The sequence below is a fragment of the Capra hircus genome, chromosome 9 (genome assembly GCF_001704415.2).
Source record: "Capra hircus breed San Clemente chromosome 9, ASM170441v1, whole genome shotgun sequence".
Classification (NCBI taxonomy): Eukaryota; Metazoa; Chordata; class Mammalia; order Artiodactyla; family Bovidae; genus Capra; species Capra hircus.
The window spans coordinates 56,502,934-56,519,316 of record NC_030816.1 but is presented as its reverse complement, the minus strand read 5'-3'; the positions used below and the strand labels follow the sequence as shown (position 1 = coordinate 56,519,316).

General features: G+C 38.9%; 1 protein-coding gene across 2 annotated transcripts in view; it reads right to left on the bottom strand.

Annotated features, from left to right (window-relative positions):
• The window catches only part of AKAP7 (A-kinase anchoring protein 7), a 125,528-nt gene that overhangs the window by 93,396 nt on the left and 15,749 nt on the right, over positions 1–16,383 (bottom strand). For both annotated transcript variants that reach the window (XM_018053219.1, XM_018053218.1), the window contains exons 4-5: positions 8,242–8,378; positions 2,329–2,489 (exon numbers count right to left, since the gene is read on the bottom strand). In XM_018053219.1, the coding sequence (XP_017908708.1) occupies positions 2,329–2,489; positions 8,242–8,378 (298 nt within the window). The remainder of the gene's footprint in view (positions 1–2,328; positions 2,490–8,241; positions 8,379–16,383) is intronic.

Sequence of the window (16,383 nt, the reverse complement as noted above, 5' to 3'; positions counted from 1 at the left end):
GGGAAGATCCCCTGGAGAAGGGAAAGGCTACCTACTCCAGTATTCTGGCCTGGAGAACCCCATGGACTATACTATACAGTGCATGGGGTCACAAACAGTCAGAGACAACTGAGCAACTTTCACTTTTAAACTGCATAAAAAGTATACTCCAAAGAAACAGCGCAGTTTACAAAAAAAAACTAAAAGCAATTGATTATATGAGGGAGACAGAGTGCTATTCTCCCTCCATTTTCCATTTCTTGTAATGTTTTGTTTAAATGTGTAGAAAAGTATACGTATTTTTAAGAAACAGTCTCTGGCATCTAGAAGGGAATTACAGGGGCAGTGGCCTTTTCTAAAATGACAAGCCAACACTCTTGGGCTCATATTCACACTAAAGTTGGCAAGATTTCACATTCCTCCTCACACAATGGATCTTTCATCAATACTGGAAACTGCTTTTATGAGACTATGTGCTAAGAATGGATGGAATTCTCAATGTTGCAAGCACCCATTGAATTATTTAAAAGAACAATGAATGAATGACTAATTAGAAATGTTTCTTGAGCTCAGAGATATTTATATTACAAAAAGAAAGACCTGAATCTAGCATTCTCTCCAGAGCAGTTCAGGAGGAACAGCTAAGTCTGTTCAGTGGAAGGCATGGGTTCCCAAATGCTTTGCCATCAAAACTGTTGGAGTTGCCTTCTCCTTGGCCAACTGATGATTTTAAGTCCTACTTGACTCATAAATATTGTTTAACTGCTTGCTTGTTTGTTATTTATATACACTTTGCTCCACAAAAGAAAAACTTAACAATGAAATGAAATCTGACCCTCATGCCTTCCTCCTCCCCAAAACAGGTGCAATTTTGAATGGGCAACTATATAAAAACAGTATGATATTGAGTTTTTCTAAACAGTATGTCTCAAAAGATCACATACAATATGATATCCTTTTTATTAAATGTAAGGTTAAAGCTGATTAAAAATACACATATAATTTGGGAGAATACAGAGAAATAATAAACTCTAACATCAGGATGATTGATGGTTAGCTTAAATGAAGGAAGGCCAAAGGACAGACCGATGAAAAGGACAATGTGGTGAGATTACTACCAAGGTTCTCGCTTGTGTTTTAGGTGGTGGATTCCCAAATGATATTATTTTAAGACAGATAGATAGAGAAAAATAAGCCCAGCATGGAGCAATGATCAGAGAGTGTTATGAATTAAGGGTTACTGAACCTGAAATGGGATGACATGAAATGATCTGACATGAGAGAAAAAAATAAAAATTGTTTACAGTATGTACATGAACACCCAAACTATGATCTCTGGATCATCTCAAAAAAGCACTCTTCCAGGTTTTATGATTTTCTGCTTCTATTTCCCTAGAAGGCTGACTGCCAAAGAATTGATGCTTTCAAACTATGATGTTGGAGAAGACTCCTGAGAATCGCTTGGACAGAAAGGAAATCAAACCAGTCAATCCTAAAAGAAACCAACCCTGAATATTCATTGGAAGGACTGATGCTGAAGCTGAAGCTCCAATACTTTGGCCACCTGATGCAAAGAGCCCACTCATTGGAAAAGACCCTGATGCTGGGAAAGATGAAGGCAGGAGAAGGAGATGACAGAGGACAAGATGGTTAGATGGCATCACCAACTCAAAGGACATGAGTTTAAACAAGCTCTGAGAGATGGTGAAGGACAGAGAAGCCTGATGTGCTGCAGTCCATGGGGTGGCAGATTAGGACATGACTGAAAGACTGAACAACAACAAATTTCCCTAACATTTTCAATTGTGCTGCAGAAAGCAGCATGTTCTCCAATGGATGTTAGACCTTCTACCACCACCAACGGGCCTTCTGCTTAGACAGCGGTACCTAAACAGGAAGGAAAAAAGGTAGCACAGAGGGAAATGTCACTGATTCATCTACTGACTCTCCCAAATGGGGCTGACAATCCCCACAAGCTTCTGAACAGGCAATTGGTGTTTCTAATTAACTCATTCAATATTTACTTAATGCCAGCTATATGTCATGATAAGCACTGGATCCTTCAGACTTATGATTAGGATAGTCCTAACAAATACTTGAGTCTGGTCCATCATCTTCCAGAATCAACATATTCCCCCGAGTCAAAGGATCAAGATACAGTAACTGTTCTGGCCTTTTATTTGGCTACTTATCTACACAAGCAATTGCTGAAGTAGGTCACTCATAAAGTGAGGCTATATTGCCCCCCACAAAGTTGAAAGATGTCAAATCTCTACTATAAGAACTGGGAGAAAAAAATTTCCTCTTCAACAATGAGATTTCATGTAAGTTTATCACTGTTTGTTTTACCTGCTATCTCCAAAAGTGAGTTTATGTGATCTCCTTCTGCCAGCTTCACAAATCCAACCTGATTTCTGAAAGTGTCAACCCCTTCAAAGGGCAAAGTCAAAGGTTTTCCTTGGAGGATTTCTTCTACAAATGGTTTTAATTCCAAAAGAGCATCAATACCACTGTCAAGAGACAATATATTTATTAGTAATATAATAAGAAATAAAGTATACAAAACCAAACGAGAAAAGAGTTTTAGATAAATTTTGTATTTGTACTAATTATTTTAATGCTCATAATAGCTTCAAAATCAAATCCATATGATCAAAATAAAACTAATATTAATTTTAAACAAAATTTATATAAGTGAATTAATCTTTACCTAATTGCAATTTATTTTATATTAAAGATACAAAAGAAGATGTTATGTTATAGTTTACCAAAAGGTTTTAAACCAAGGAAATACTGCATGCACAGCTAAAGAAAAAAAATATTGACAATATATTGCAGAAAAGCCCAAAACCTACAAAAGTTTATATCAGATCATGTGAAAGTTCAAGGTTCTTGTTAAAAGTACTAATACTTACATAGTATTTACTATTTGCGAAGCACTTTACTAAAACTTAAAATATATTATCTCTTTAAAATATAAGTCTCCATAATAAGATAATTAATTAGACTTAGACTTGACCAAAGTACAAGTTTACAACTATAGTGACATAAATTTGCTGTATATGTTTAGTCTATCTGATTAAAGGGCTATTCTGTGTTTCAAATGCACTATTTTTTCTTTATAGAAATAAAAGTTTACTATATTAGTGAATTAGACATCATCAGGTTTGGAATATTTTGAAAATTAAGATCAATTATTTCCATACGAAGAGGATTTTAGTACAGGGACTTTATAATGAGAATAAAACTAAAATCTCACTAGAGGGCAGCAATCACTCAAGAAAGAAAGAAAGACATTTTACATTATGAAGAGGGGTTTAAAATACCCTTCTGGTGAACCACCTTAATTTAAATTATCTTGATCAGCAATTTGTTCATCAATAGTAATAAGATGTCAATTGTGTGAAAAGAAACTTAGACATTTTTCTAGATGTTTCATATTTCTACATTAGCTTTAAGTTTTTAACTGATTTTCATCCACAGTTTTCCATACTGGGTCTTACTTCTCTGTCAAACAATATACAATACTTCAAAACAGCTTTAGAAATGTCAACATTTCTCACTGGACCTCCAAATTCACATCCGAAATCCAATCTTTCCTGACTGTATTTATGTTCATCCAAAAAGACACACTGCTACTGCAGTACTATCTTCACCAGGGGCTGAATTCAAGCATGTGAAACAGAACAGCTACTCTGGCCCATCTTCCATAAATCAGGGGATGAATATCAAGATACTCACTTTAAATATAACTCTATAGCAAAGCAGGCCATCCTAAAGGTCAGGAGTTTTCAGAAACAGTGAATTCTACACTCCATTTTTCTTTAAAGAAATATAAATGATCCAAATTCAGTCCAGTTTTTCCACTCTGTAGTAATATAAACCAATGAATTTATCCTAATGAGATGTCACTGGTCACAGAGTGAAAATGAGTCACAGTGCCTCTTGGTAAATATCACTGACTTTAAAATTCTTTTAAATAGAGTATCTTTTCAAGAACTGTTTATGGAAAGATTTCTTTATAATAAACTGAACAGAGTATAGGTATGTAAGAAACAGAATTCTGAAACTAGAATTGAGACCCAAAGGTTGTACTCAAAACAAAGACAGGACAGCCATCTTTTCAAATCAGTATCTGGATTAATATATTTCTATTTCTTTCTTTTGCACTGTGAAGACACAAAACATGCCATCTACCTGAAGAAATTCATTACGTAAAAAAAAGTTTCTGCATACTCCTTATCTCACCCATTGACCAGTACTTTATATTAAATACCTAAAATATTATACTAGACTTTGAAAAGTAAGGATATAGAACAAGAAACTGACAATACGGAAAGCATATTATACTGTATGGGATGAAAGATAAAATTAAAAGATTAGGGACTCAGAAAACCCTTCACATAATCAATGTCTTGCAGAAAACCCAATCAGTTTCACTCACTATGAAAAGTGAAAGTGAAGTCACTCAGTCGTGTCCGACTCTTTGCAACCCCTGTAGCCTACCAGGCTCCTCCATCCATGGGATTTTCCAGGCAGGAATACTGGAGTGGTCCGCCATTTCCTTCTCCAGGAGATCTTCCCAACCCAGGGATTGAACCCGGGTCTCCTGCATTGTAGGCAGTCGCTTCACTCATATACAGCTACCCAAAGTGAAGCCACACCTTGAATCTTATCATCACTTAAAAGTTGACACTTCAGTCACAAACACTTACTTCCCTGGCTCCCCAAACTAGAAGTAAATCTTCTCGCCTTTGAAATTCCATTAATATTTTACACTTAATGAAACATACCACTTTTTTTACATTTTTCTACTACAGTTTTTTGGATCCATATGACCCAGTCAACTATAATGTATAATACATGAGCACAATATCCATTCATGATTCATCTTTATTTCCTCCAAAGCACTTAGTTCAGTATCTTATATGTGGTTGATAAATAATGTTAGTTGAACTGCAAAATACTATCTTGTCTGTATAGCAAACTTCAAATATTTCTTAATTTTTCATTGCAACTTAGTAAAAAATAATTGCTAAGTTGCAAGTATTTGGTCATCATTTTCTAGCAGAGCTACAACTCCTAGTACCATAAAGTAGCACAAGGATGTGACTTCAATTCCTCAAACACCAAGCAGACTTGCTAACCATTTAATTTTTTACACAAAATTGAAATTTGCAAACACACATTGTAAACACAGGGCTAAATGACTCAGAGTGTCACTATGCTCTGGACAGTAACTCTTCAACAAATGATACCACGATTTAGGGCAAGACAATGCTTCCTAGTTCAGGACTGTTCCATGTACTTACAGCAGGTGGTTTAGTAACACTGACCCCTGCGCATAAAATGCCCATGGCCCTCCTTACTAACTGTGACAACCAAAATCAACCCCCCTCCCAAATAATTCTAAAAGTACCCTAGAGAAGGCAGTCCTACCTCCAATGAGAAATGAAGACATTATAATATATTGAGAACATCCATCCTCACCCCAACCCAACTGCATAGCACTTAACAGTATTTCTAGCTAGTTATGTGTTCATCAGTAGAGGCCACTGAGTTACATGTTGCTGCTGCTCCTGCTGCTAAGTCGCTTCAGTCGTGTCCAACCCTGTGTGACCCCACAGACGGCAGCCCACCAGGCTCCTCTGTCCCTGGGATTCTCTAGGCAAGAATACTGGAGTGGGTTTCCATTTCCTTCTCCAATGCATGCTAAGTTGCTTCAGTCATGACCGACTCTGTGTGACCCCATAGACAGCAGCCCACCAGGCTCCGCTGTCCACAGAATTCTCTAGGCAAGAACACTGGAGTTGGTTGCCATTTCCTTCTTCAACTGAGCTACATACAGGAGAACATTCTTACTTGCAGCAGACTCATCTCTTCCACCTATTTCATGAACTTGTGCTCAACTTCTCCCTCCTGTCTCCATCCCAACTCCTCCCTCAATCAATAATAGAGAAAACCAACTAGTTCTGGTTTCTCCACTGACCAGCATTCACTTAATTCCTAGAACTCTCAGCTTCTTCATATGTATAAGAAAGATGATCTTTCTGTGTGGCCAGACTCACAACACTTGTTAAGGAAATAAAATAATATTTGTTTGGGAAGTAGAGGCTGACGAGCAGAGACTGAAATATATATACATGCCATGGCCAAGACCCATTTTTGATGATAGAGCTAAAACCTAAACTTACCAATCAATGGTAACTCAGCCTTCTTTGGTTTAAAAAGGCCTCTTTGAGGTTCAGTTATTCTTTAACTCAAACTTCCCTTCTGGATTGCTTTTCCCTTTCCTCTCCCCTCCTCCTTCCCAGGGAACCCAGCATACTTTTGTATAAAGATTGAAGAAGGTCTTTGGTTTGCTTGCTGTTTGGGTTCTCAGGGATGCCCGATTCAGGGGCCTGGCCTGGTCATATCCCCAGGTACCTTTCGCTGGTGTCCATGAAAAGTCACGTGTCCCTCCTGGGCACTGCACTGGCAGGCCCTGCTGAAGTATGAGACCTCTGCAGGGGCCTCTGATCAGGAAGCATGGATACCTGGCATCGCCACTGTCCCTCATCCCACTCCTCCTGATCCACCGACTCTCTGTGAACTTCCAAGTCTACCTACCACGGAACAAGGACATTTCTGGATTCATCTATTAATATATACCCTGATAGGCAAAGGGGAATTGAAGGAACTACCTGAGGTCCCTGTGTTAGAAATCTTCCTCGATGCTAACCTCCTGGCTGTGTGGAAGCACATTCTTCTTTGAGGTCCCCCAGGGAAGAAGGAATTCTTCCTCCAGACTGCCTTCGGACTTGAGACTCTACTAAATCAACTCTCACCTGGGTCTCCAGTCTTGCAGACTGCCTTGTAGATTTGAAATTTGTCAGCCCCCACCACCACCTGAGCTAATTCCTTAAAATAAAGCTCTACATATAGCTATAGTGTACATATAGCTACATCAATATATCTATACATACAAATGAAGATCCATCCTATTGGGTCTGTTTCCCTGGGGAACCCTGACTCGTCCACCACTCTAACATACAGAGTGCCACCCATTTTCTCCTGGGCTTGCACCTTCTTGTGTCATATTTTCTCTGACTTCTTTTCTATTAAGAGCATCAGAGTATTTTATTTTTTTTCTTCCGATTGGCAAAGCGAACAGTGAAAGTGAGTTAAGTAAAACCCTCCAGTCCTCTCTGTCAGTGTATCTGCTCTTGGGTGGAGCACACTGGGACAGATGAGAAGACTGATCCCTAAAAATACGCAGTTCTGCTATTTAAAAGATAGCACCACTGGAATCATAATTTGACTGTATATCTTGAGTTACTACTTTATTCTTTTCTCCCTTTTATTTCCCCTTCTCCTCGCCCCCTCCCCATCCAAGTCTTATTCTTCATTCCCTCAGAAGACTATATGGCAGGGTAGAAAACAGAAGTAAGCTGTAACCTGTAATTCTGGCTATCCAAAGAGCTTAAGCTTGAGCTTAATCCAGAGAGCTACACAGAACAAGGGGCACTCATTCCAACAGTGTCCCAGAGAAGCGGAGGATGAGCAAGGTTTCTCCACTGTGGGCAGGAAAACAGCAATCAAAGACTCATACTCAACTTTTGTGGCACAATTCTGAGTTTGGGGGTGCAGGGTACACAATATTCTAGTAATGAGGGGGTGAGATTGAAACTGTCCACTGATCTAGTAAATGACAGCTCTAATAGCTAATAATATTAAGTGCCTACTATGTGGCAGGCCTTATACTAAGAGTGTTTACATGTGTCAGTACTATCATTTTCTCCATTTACTTAAAAAGTTATTTGCCCAAAATTGAGCAGCTTATTAAGACACGGTTCCAGAATCTGTACCTGGAATCCTAACCTAAATGGTCAGACTCCATAGTGCTTATTTACATAATTAACATGGACAAAATAACGGTATAACCAATGCATCTGATAACAACAATACAATTCAAAAGTATAGATTAGGGGCAATTCCCTGGTGGTCCAGTGGTTAGGGCTCTGCACTTCCACTCCAGGGTACAAAGGTTCAATCCCTGGTTGGGGAACTAGGATCCCGCAAGCCATGTGTCACAGCGGGGAAAAAAAAAAAAAATACAGATTAGGAGCTAATTGTACAGCTAATTCTGTACATTGGCTTGTTGATTGCAACCAATTATAACAAAGAATGTCTCTTTAGAATTTCAATGCCTCTTTGGGTTCTGTTTACTCATATTAAAGTAATAACTTGGAAAACAATATTCCAGAAAGATGTAGTACTCACATGTTTAAGTCATCTTCATTCAATAACTGCATCACTAGTAAGGTAATATGAAAGGAACCATCACTGCTCATTGCTTTGGCCAGTTGCTCATCTTGTTGTATTATTGCATTTTGCAGGATCTTAATTCCTTTTGTAATCTAATCACACACAGACAAAACAGAGATTAGGTAAGCAACATTTCCTTACAGCAACATTTAAATTGAGAAGAAAATAAGTAATGACTAAAATGAGAACACTGTCAGGATTTTCAATCAAATCATGCTTGTCTACCTATTCTTAAATTTCCTGGAGGGGTAACTCGGAAAGTTTAATGGGATGTATAAATGTCTTAAAAATTACACAATGCTTGTCCATCTTAAGAGCATCAAGCTCAACATCCTTCTTTTACAGACTGGGTCCCTGACTGAGTGGAAAAACTCAATGGCTATGTATCTTTTCAGAAACTTATCCTTGGAATATACAGTATGACTCACTATCATTATGATCCTTCCTAAAAATAAAAGTTTTATTCTTGCCACAGAAAGGTCAAATCAGCAGACAACATTCCATTTCTGCTGGCAGTAATATTTATTTGTCTCCAAATGAATGTGTCTGAGAACCCATTCTTCATGGCCTTTAAGATTTTTCAGGACAGCAATAATTCAACAGGAATGACTACTGTCATTTCCCCAGACATGTGAGGCGGGGCATAACCATGGTGAGAGAGCTGCACAGAAGGGTAAACACATTATGTTTAAAAAACTGTACAGTCTTTATCCAAGCAAAATCCTTGGTCCCGCATCAGCTCACCCCTCTCTACCCTACTGAGAACAAAGAGGAATGATGGCTTTTCCCTCCTCTATTTCCAGTTAGAGACAATACTGTGTGTGCTAAGTCACTTCAGTCGTGTCCAATTCTTTGCAGCACTAGGGACTATAGCCCGCCAGGCTCCTCTGTCCACGGGATTCTCCTAAGAATATTGGAGAGGGCTGCCATTCCTTTCTCCAGGGGATCTTCCCGCCCGAGGAATCAAACCTGTGTCTCTTACGTCTCCTGCACTGGCAGGTGAGTTCCTTACCACTAGCACCTCCTGGGAAGCCCAGAGACAATATTAGCCAATTTCTAAATGGAAAATAGCTTGCATATAAACTAGCAAACCAAGCGATCCCCAGAGAAAAGCGTGTACACAGAAGCCTGGAGGCAGCAGGATTAGAGAGAAAAAGACAAGAGCGGAGACTGGCAATAGCAGCAGAACCCCAAAAAGCCAGCAGAGATAAGAAAGAGCTGAATCACGAGCACAGCAAGCTGCTCCCATACAGACAAGCTGTTTCATACTGAACAATCTTTCCATTATCTGCAGATTGTGACTGGGCAAATCATGAGGTGCTGGCCTGGGATCTGACTTCCCACAGATCTTTACAATAAATCCTCTTCACCCAAATAACCTCGGCATGTCTCTATTCCTTGCAACCTGGAGAACAGTAACATGGGAAACAGTGTTTTCCTGATGGGATGATACGCAATAACACCTAACACCTAAGATTTCCCAAGGTAAGATGTCCGAGACACCCAACAAAAGAATATTGATAGCCTGGTAGTTAAAATGCTCCTAACATAATAATACACAAAGGTCTCACAGTCAGAGTTTCCTCTACCTCTACAGTGATCAAATTAATGATGTCCCTGAGGACATTTTTCTTCCTCTCCGTGTCTCACCACAGCTCTTGGTAATACAAATAAACACAACGCTGAAACAACAGTCCCCTTCTTGTGTGGTCACAAGGTTCCAGGCACTAGAGTAAGCACTTTACCTCTATTAGTTCACTAAGCCTCCCACCAGTCCTGTGAAGTAGGTACTGGTATTGTCTCCATTAAAATAAACTGAAACATAGAAGATTTTTGAAAAACTTTTCAAGATCTTAATACTACCCACTCCAGTATTCTTGGGCTTCGCTGGTGGCTCAGCTGGTAAAGAATATGCCTGCAATGTGGCAGATCTGGATTTGATCCCTGGGTTGGGAAGATCCCCTGGAGAAGGGAACGGCTACCCACTCCAGTATTCTGGCCTGGAGAATCCTACGGACTGTATAGTCCATGGGGTCGCAAAGAGTCAGACATGACTGAGTGCCTTTCACTTTCAACAGCCACTTTCAAAACCCAAAATAGCATAGGAACTTGAGAAAAAGATAAATTACAATAGATGAGAAAAGATGAGGGAACTATGTGGAGGAAAAGATCCGGGAGTGAGAAAGAGGAGGAGGAAAATTGGCCAGAAAATTGTGGAAGAAAAGGTACAAGGAATGTGTTTTTGAGAGGAGATAAGGATAGGGGCAACATGAGGGTACTGACTCAAGTCATGAAACATCAAGGGAAAAAGGACATTTAAAGGAGATTTGGAGGAAGTCTTACTGGATCCTGTGTAATAGAACACATGTGTGTGAGTGACTCAGTCGTGTCCTACTCTTTATATCCCCCTAGACTACAGCCCACGAAGCTCCTCTGTCCATGGGATTCTCAAGGCAAGAATACTGGAGTGACTTGCCATTTCCTTCTCCAGGGGATCTTCACGACCCAGGGATCGAAGCCGGGTCTCCTGCATTGAAGGCAGATTCTTTACCATCTGAGCTTTAGGGAAATCCCAACAGAACACATGGGCTCAAAAAAGCCTTTGGTGTAAGCCCACACTACTCTTCCAGGATTTTACAGGTGAACTTTTGAGAGATTTTTCCAGGAGCAGTGAAGTCCTAGACTGGTTTACAGGAATACTGAAGCAGCTGAAGAAGATCCATGTTTATGTGGGAAGAAGATAGCCCAGCGCTGAGTAAATCGGGCATGCCCTAGAATGTCAGACTCAGAACAGTATAACTGCATCTTCAAATATTAGCTGGCACAAATGGTAATTCTGGCTTAAATAATCGTGGAAAAGTAGTTTAGGATGAAAACTTTTTAATACAAAGTGAAGCAAATTAAGGGTGCTGGACTTGTATCAGAAATCCTGGATTTTAATCACAGGTCAGCCACAGGTGTAACCCCACAGACATCACCTAGTCTCACTGAGTCTTGGTTTCTTGTCAATTGTAAAGCACTGCCAAAGTTACAGGGATGTGTTAAAGGTCAACACACAAGCTACAGGAAGGCAGACAAGCTTAAAGAAAGCACTTCACCACATTTGCCTAATATAAGGTCTGCAACACTGCCAATATTATCAAAATCAGGGGTTCTCTACCCCAGGGGACATCTCTCAATGCCTAGAGACATTTTCATTGTCACATCTGGGGTTTGCCATTGCACTTAGTGGATACTCTTATCTGCATTTTCATAAAAATTTAGTCTTTATTCTAAGCTCAAATACTAATTATATATAAATTAAGGACAATGCTGAAAAATTTCCATCCATTTGTATATTCAGCATTTTAGTGCAATGTCCTATTATTTAGTGCAAAAGAGTTATAGACCATTCATATCTTTGAATTATCCAGTAGCTTATAAAACTGCAAATTAAAATTCATAAAACTTTTGAAGACTATTTCTCTGAAGTCACACAGTATTTAAAATGCAAAATTAACCTCGAACTATGAAAATTCTAAAAGATAACCTAATCAAGTAATGTATATTTAACTATGCTTTGATGCCTCAGATTAATTTATATATTCCTTGATATCATCTTTAAAAATTTTTAATGCTTTTTATTCTTAATTACATTCTTAAACGATAAAAAGAAAAAAGGAAACTACTTCAGAGTCTTCTCTGTATGCCATTTTTAAAAGTACCAATGTCATTAAAGGCCAAAGGAAACTAATTTTTATAGCCACTGTTTAAAATTCTACAAAGCCATTGAAGCTTATCTGTTATCATAATCCCCAGCCACTGGCAGTATTGAACAATGCACATTTTTTAAGCCTAACATTACAGAGCCATATTTAAATAGGATATTGAAAGAAATTTTTAAAAATAAAAGCTTATTAAAATCTTAAATATTTCATTCATTGAGTAATTTCTTTGTATTTAGAGAATAAAAAAAGATATACAACTGCTAAACCTCACCATGAAGCCATATTCCACATGCCTAAAAGTAAAAGCAACAAGAAATTTCATTTTTTTATGTTAAGCTTTCTAGTTGATTCAAAGCATACATGAGCTCAAAGAAAATGCCTTCAAGTCAGTATGTGAGGGAGAGTGGTTATAGTCTAGCACACAGAAGGACAGTGTCCTTTACTTCATCTTTTGACATTATTTTTGGATTTTGTCCTAAGCTGTTAACATACATCATTTCTAAATTTGCTGCCTCATTAAGGTTTAACAGAATTATCACATCAATTTGCTACCTAACATCTCTTCAAAGATGAATATAGTCATTTTTCTTGCTTGTCTACAGGATGAAAAAAAACTTGAAAATTTGATGATAAAGTGGTAAGTAGAGTAAAAGTAAAAAATTATCTGAAGATAGGAGAATTTTCTATATCTACCAAAGTGTTTAACATGCATGATGACATCACGTATTTTCACAATTACATTTCCCAGAAAGGAACAGAATGTGTAATCATATTTCATCTTTTCATAAGACCAGTAATTTTCACATTATAAAACGAAATACAGAAATAAATGTAACAAATGCCTTTTAAAACTCTTAAAGAGTATCATATTTTTCCATTGGTATAAGTGTCATCTTACCAAAACATTAATGCATTCTTAATTTCAATTAGCTTCCTTTGCATTTTTCAGTGTTGACTTATATTATTACCTCTTATAAGAAAGTATACAAAACCAATATATGGGCAAATCCACCCAAAACTAATAATTAAGCAATTCTAGTCAGTTAAGAAATATTCAGGATTCACTAAAATACCATTCAATTTCTCCTTAATTTTAAATTAATGTGTAATTGTAGGTAATGGAGAAACACATTCTCATATACATGCAATTAGGATATTTTTATGCATTCTAATTCATTTTCCAAATCTATTTCTTAAAAATACGAAAATCATGACCTTCCAAAACTAAATCATTCCAAATGTCTACTAATGTGTTTAAAAATCAAAGGCCCATGTAAGTCTGAATCCTTTTTCCTTTAAAATTAGATGCCAACAAGTAGAGGCCAAAAGTAGAGCAGCTCATTGTCAATGTGCTAGCTTCCAAAAGCTTGTTTGCAGGTCACTTAATTGGAACTTGGAATACAGTCTCCCATTGAAACAATGTTATAAATGCTGCTCCTTTTCCCAGGACTCCCCACAAAAGCCCATAAGCAGTTTCAAAAGAAAATTAACATTAGATACTTTCAAACAAACAAACAAAAAAGGTACTCATACAGAAGATATAAAAAGGGTCTTCCCCATCTTGTCCTAGTCCCTAACCCTCCTCCCTATATAGGCATTAAGCTTTGTTACCCACTCATCAGTCTCTTAAGAGAGAAACATTAAATTCTTTGGTTTCCAGGTTATTTGAAACTTGTGTACCCCACTATTACAAGTCATCGAACTCCTGGAAAACAAACTATCACTGAACCCCTATTACAGAAAACCAGCATGTATAACACTGTATCTATTATTTGTAAATTTGTTCTGGCTGGAATTTGGCATGCCGCAAACATCTTCTGCCCTGCAATGACAGTATTTTGTGTGTGTGTACCTCTATTCCTGCCAAACTCTGTTCTAGGTACTGGGAAGGAGCTGTAAAACTGTGCGGAGGACTAACAAGTGTCAGATTTCAAGGATGACAATGGTGTGGGGGGCAGGGGTTGACCTAGTCAGGGTGCTCACGGGTAGGAGAAGTTTGAGCTGAGGTTTTGGCATTAACAAAACCAAAAGGAGAGAAAAGAAAACTTCTAGCCAGAGAAAGCTTTCCTGCAGGCAGGTGGAACTGGCAAGTTCAAACAAGGTCAGAGGGGCTGAGGTGGAAAAGGTCAAACCATATAGAACCTTCTAGAATATGGTAAAGCCTTTGTCTTTATCCAAGTATCAATGGGAAGATACTGAAGTACATAAGGATGAAGGTGATGTGTCCAAATTTGGGTTTAGAAAATAATCATTATCACCTTCACTATACACCTCAAGACACTGAAACTACAAAAATTAGCTAATGTGACCAACATCCACAGAGGCATTTGTGATCCAGCTGGTATCTGAGCAAAGATGGTCAGGCTCCAAAGCCTGTACTACACCCACTTTCTACAGAACCTGCCAGCAGCAAAGAGGCAGAAACAAAGGCCACAGTGACTTACAGGGTAAAAACTAAGGATTGCAGATGGTTCTCTTTCATCTCCTCCTCCCATCTTTGTGATCAATCGAAGTGTCAGAAGAAAAGAATCTCTCCACCCTCTTTCCCCTCAGTACCCTTTCCCACCGGCCTTATCCTAGCACATCGTCCCACCAGTCCTTACTGGAGGAGGTGGGAAGCAGGCCCAGCGCTGGCAGGAGCTGGGGCAGGCTGGAGGGAATGCAGAGCTGCTGCTCCGACCAGGGGAACCAAGAAGAGCTATTTAGAGAAGAGCTCGCCCAACTTCTATACACACAGACTCTGGAGTGGAACAATTTCTAAGCAAGAAACCAAAATAAGGAAACTGGCATCTCCTTCAATCACAAAAAATGTGGGATGTCACTTGGCCTGTTTCATGTGCAGTTTCCTCAGGACCTAACCTGCTCTCCTATAATGCCCGTAGGTACACATGATCCTAAATCTTATAGAAAACCTGTCTGTATAACTTACAAGTATTTTAATATAATCTATAGTTGTCAAAAACATTAAACTTGCCATCGGCTAAACACTTCAGGGGTATTTTACAGTTAACCTACCACTCAGTTCAGCTCAGTTCAGTTGCTCAGTCGTGTCCGACTCTTTGCAACCCCATGAATTGCAGCACGCCTGGCCTCCCTGTCCATCACGAACTCCCAGGGTTCACTCAGACTAACATCCTTCGAGTCAATGATGCCATCCAGCCATCTCATCCTCTGTCGTCCCCTTCTCCTCCTGCCCCCAATCCCTCCCAACATCAGACTTTTCCAATGAGTCAACTCTTCACATGAGGTGGCCAAAGTACTGGAGTTTCAGCTTTAGCATCATTCTTTCCAAAGAAATCCCAGGGTTGATCTCCTTCAGAATGGACTGGTTGGATCTCCTTGCAGTCCAAGGGACTCTCAAGAGTCTTCTCCAACACCACAGTTCAAAAGCATCAATTCTTTGGTGCTCAGCCTTCTTCACAGTCCAACTCTCACATCCATACATGACCATAGGAAAAACCATAGCCTTCACTAGACTGACCTTTGTTGGTAAAGTAATGTCTCTGCTTTTGAATATGCTATCTAGGTTGGTCATAACTTTTCTTCCAAGGAGTAAGCGTCTTTTAATTTCATGGCTGCAATCACCATCTGCAGTGATTTTGGAGCCCCAAAAAATAAAGTCTGACACCGTTTCCCCATCTATTTCCCATGAAGTGATGGGACCGGATGCCATGATCTTCGTTTTCTGAATGCTGAGCTTTAAGCCAACTTTTTCACTCTCCTCTTTCACTCTCATCAAAAGGCTTTTTAGTTCCTCTTTACTTTCTGCCGTAAGAGTGATGTCATCTGCATATCTGAGGTTATTGATATTTCTCCCCGCACTCTTGATTTCAGCTTGTGTTTCTTCCAGCCCAGCATTTCTCATGATGTGCTCTGCATATAAGTTAAATAAGCAGGGTGGCAATATACAGCCTTGACATACTCCTTTTCCTATTTGAAACCAGTCTGTTGTTCCATGTCCAGTTCTAACTGTTGCTTCCTGACCTGCATACAGATTTCTCAAGAGACAGGTCAGGTGGTCTGGTATTCCCATCTCTTTCAGAATTTTCCAGTTTCTTGTGATCCACACAGTCAAAGGCTTTGGCATAGTCAATAAAGCAGAAATAGATGTTTTTCTGGAACTCTCTTGCTTTTTCCATGACCCAGCAGATGTTGGCAATTTGACCTCTGGTTCCTCTGCCTTTTCTAAAACCAGCTTGAACGTCAGGAAGTTCACGGTTCACGTATTGCTGAAGCCTGGCTTGGAGAATTTTGAACCTACCACTACATACCAGTAAAATCAAACTTTGATTCTGTACTGTATCAAACTCTAAAGTTCTGTATTGCTAGGTAATTTCACTTATCTTTCTATGTATCTTTTCTTCCCAAGTGAACTATACCTCACAGACTA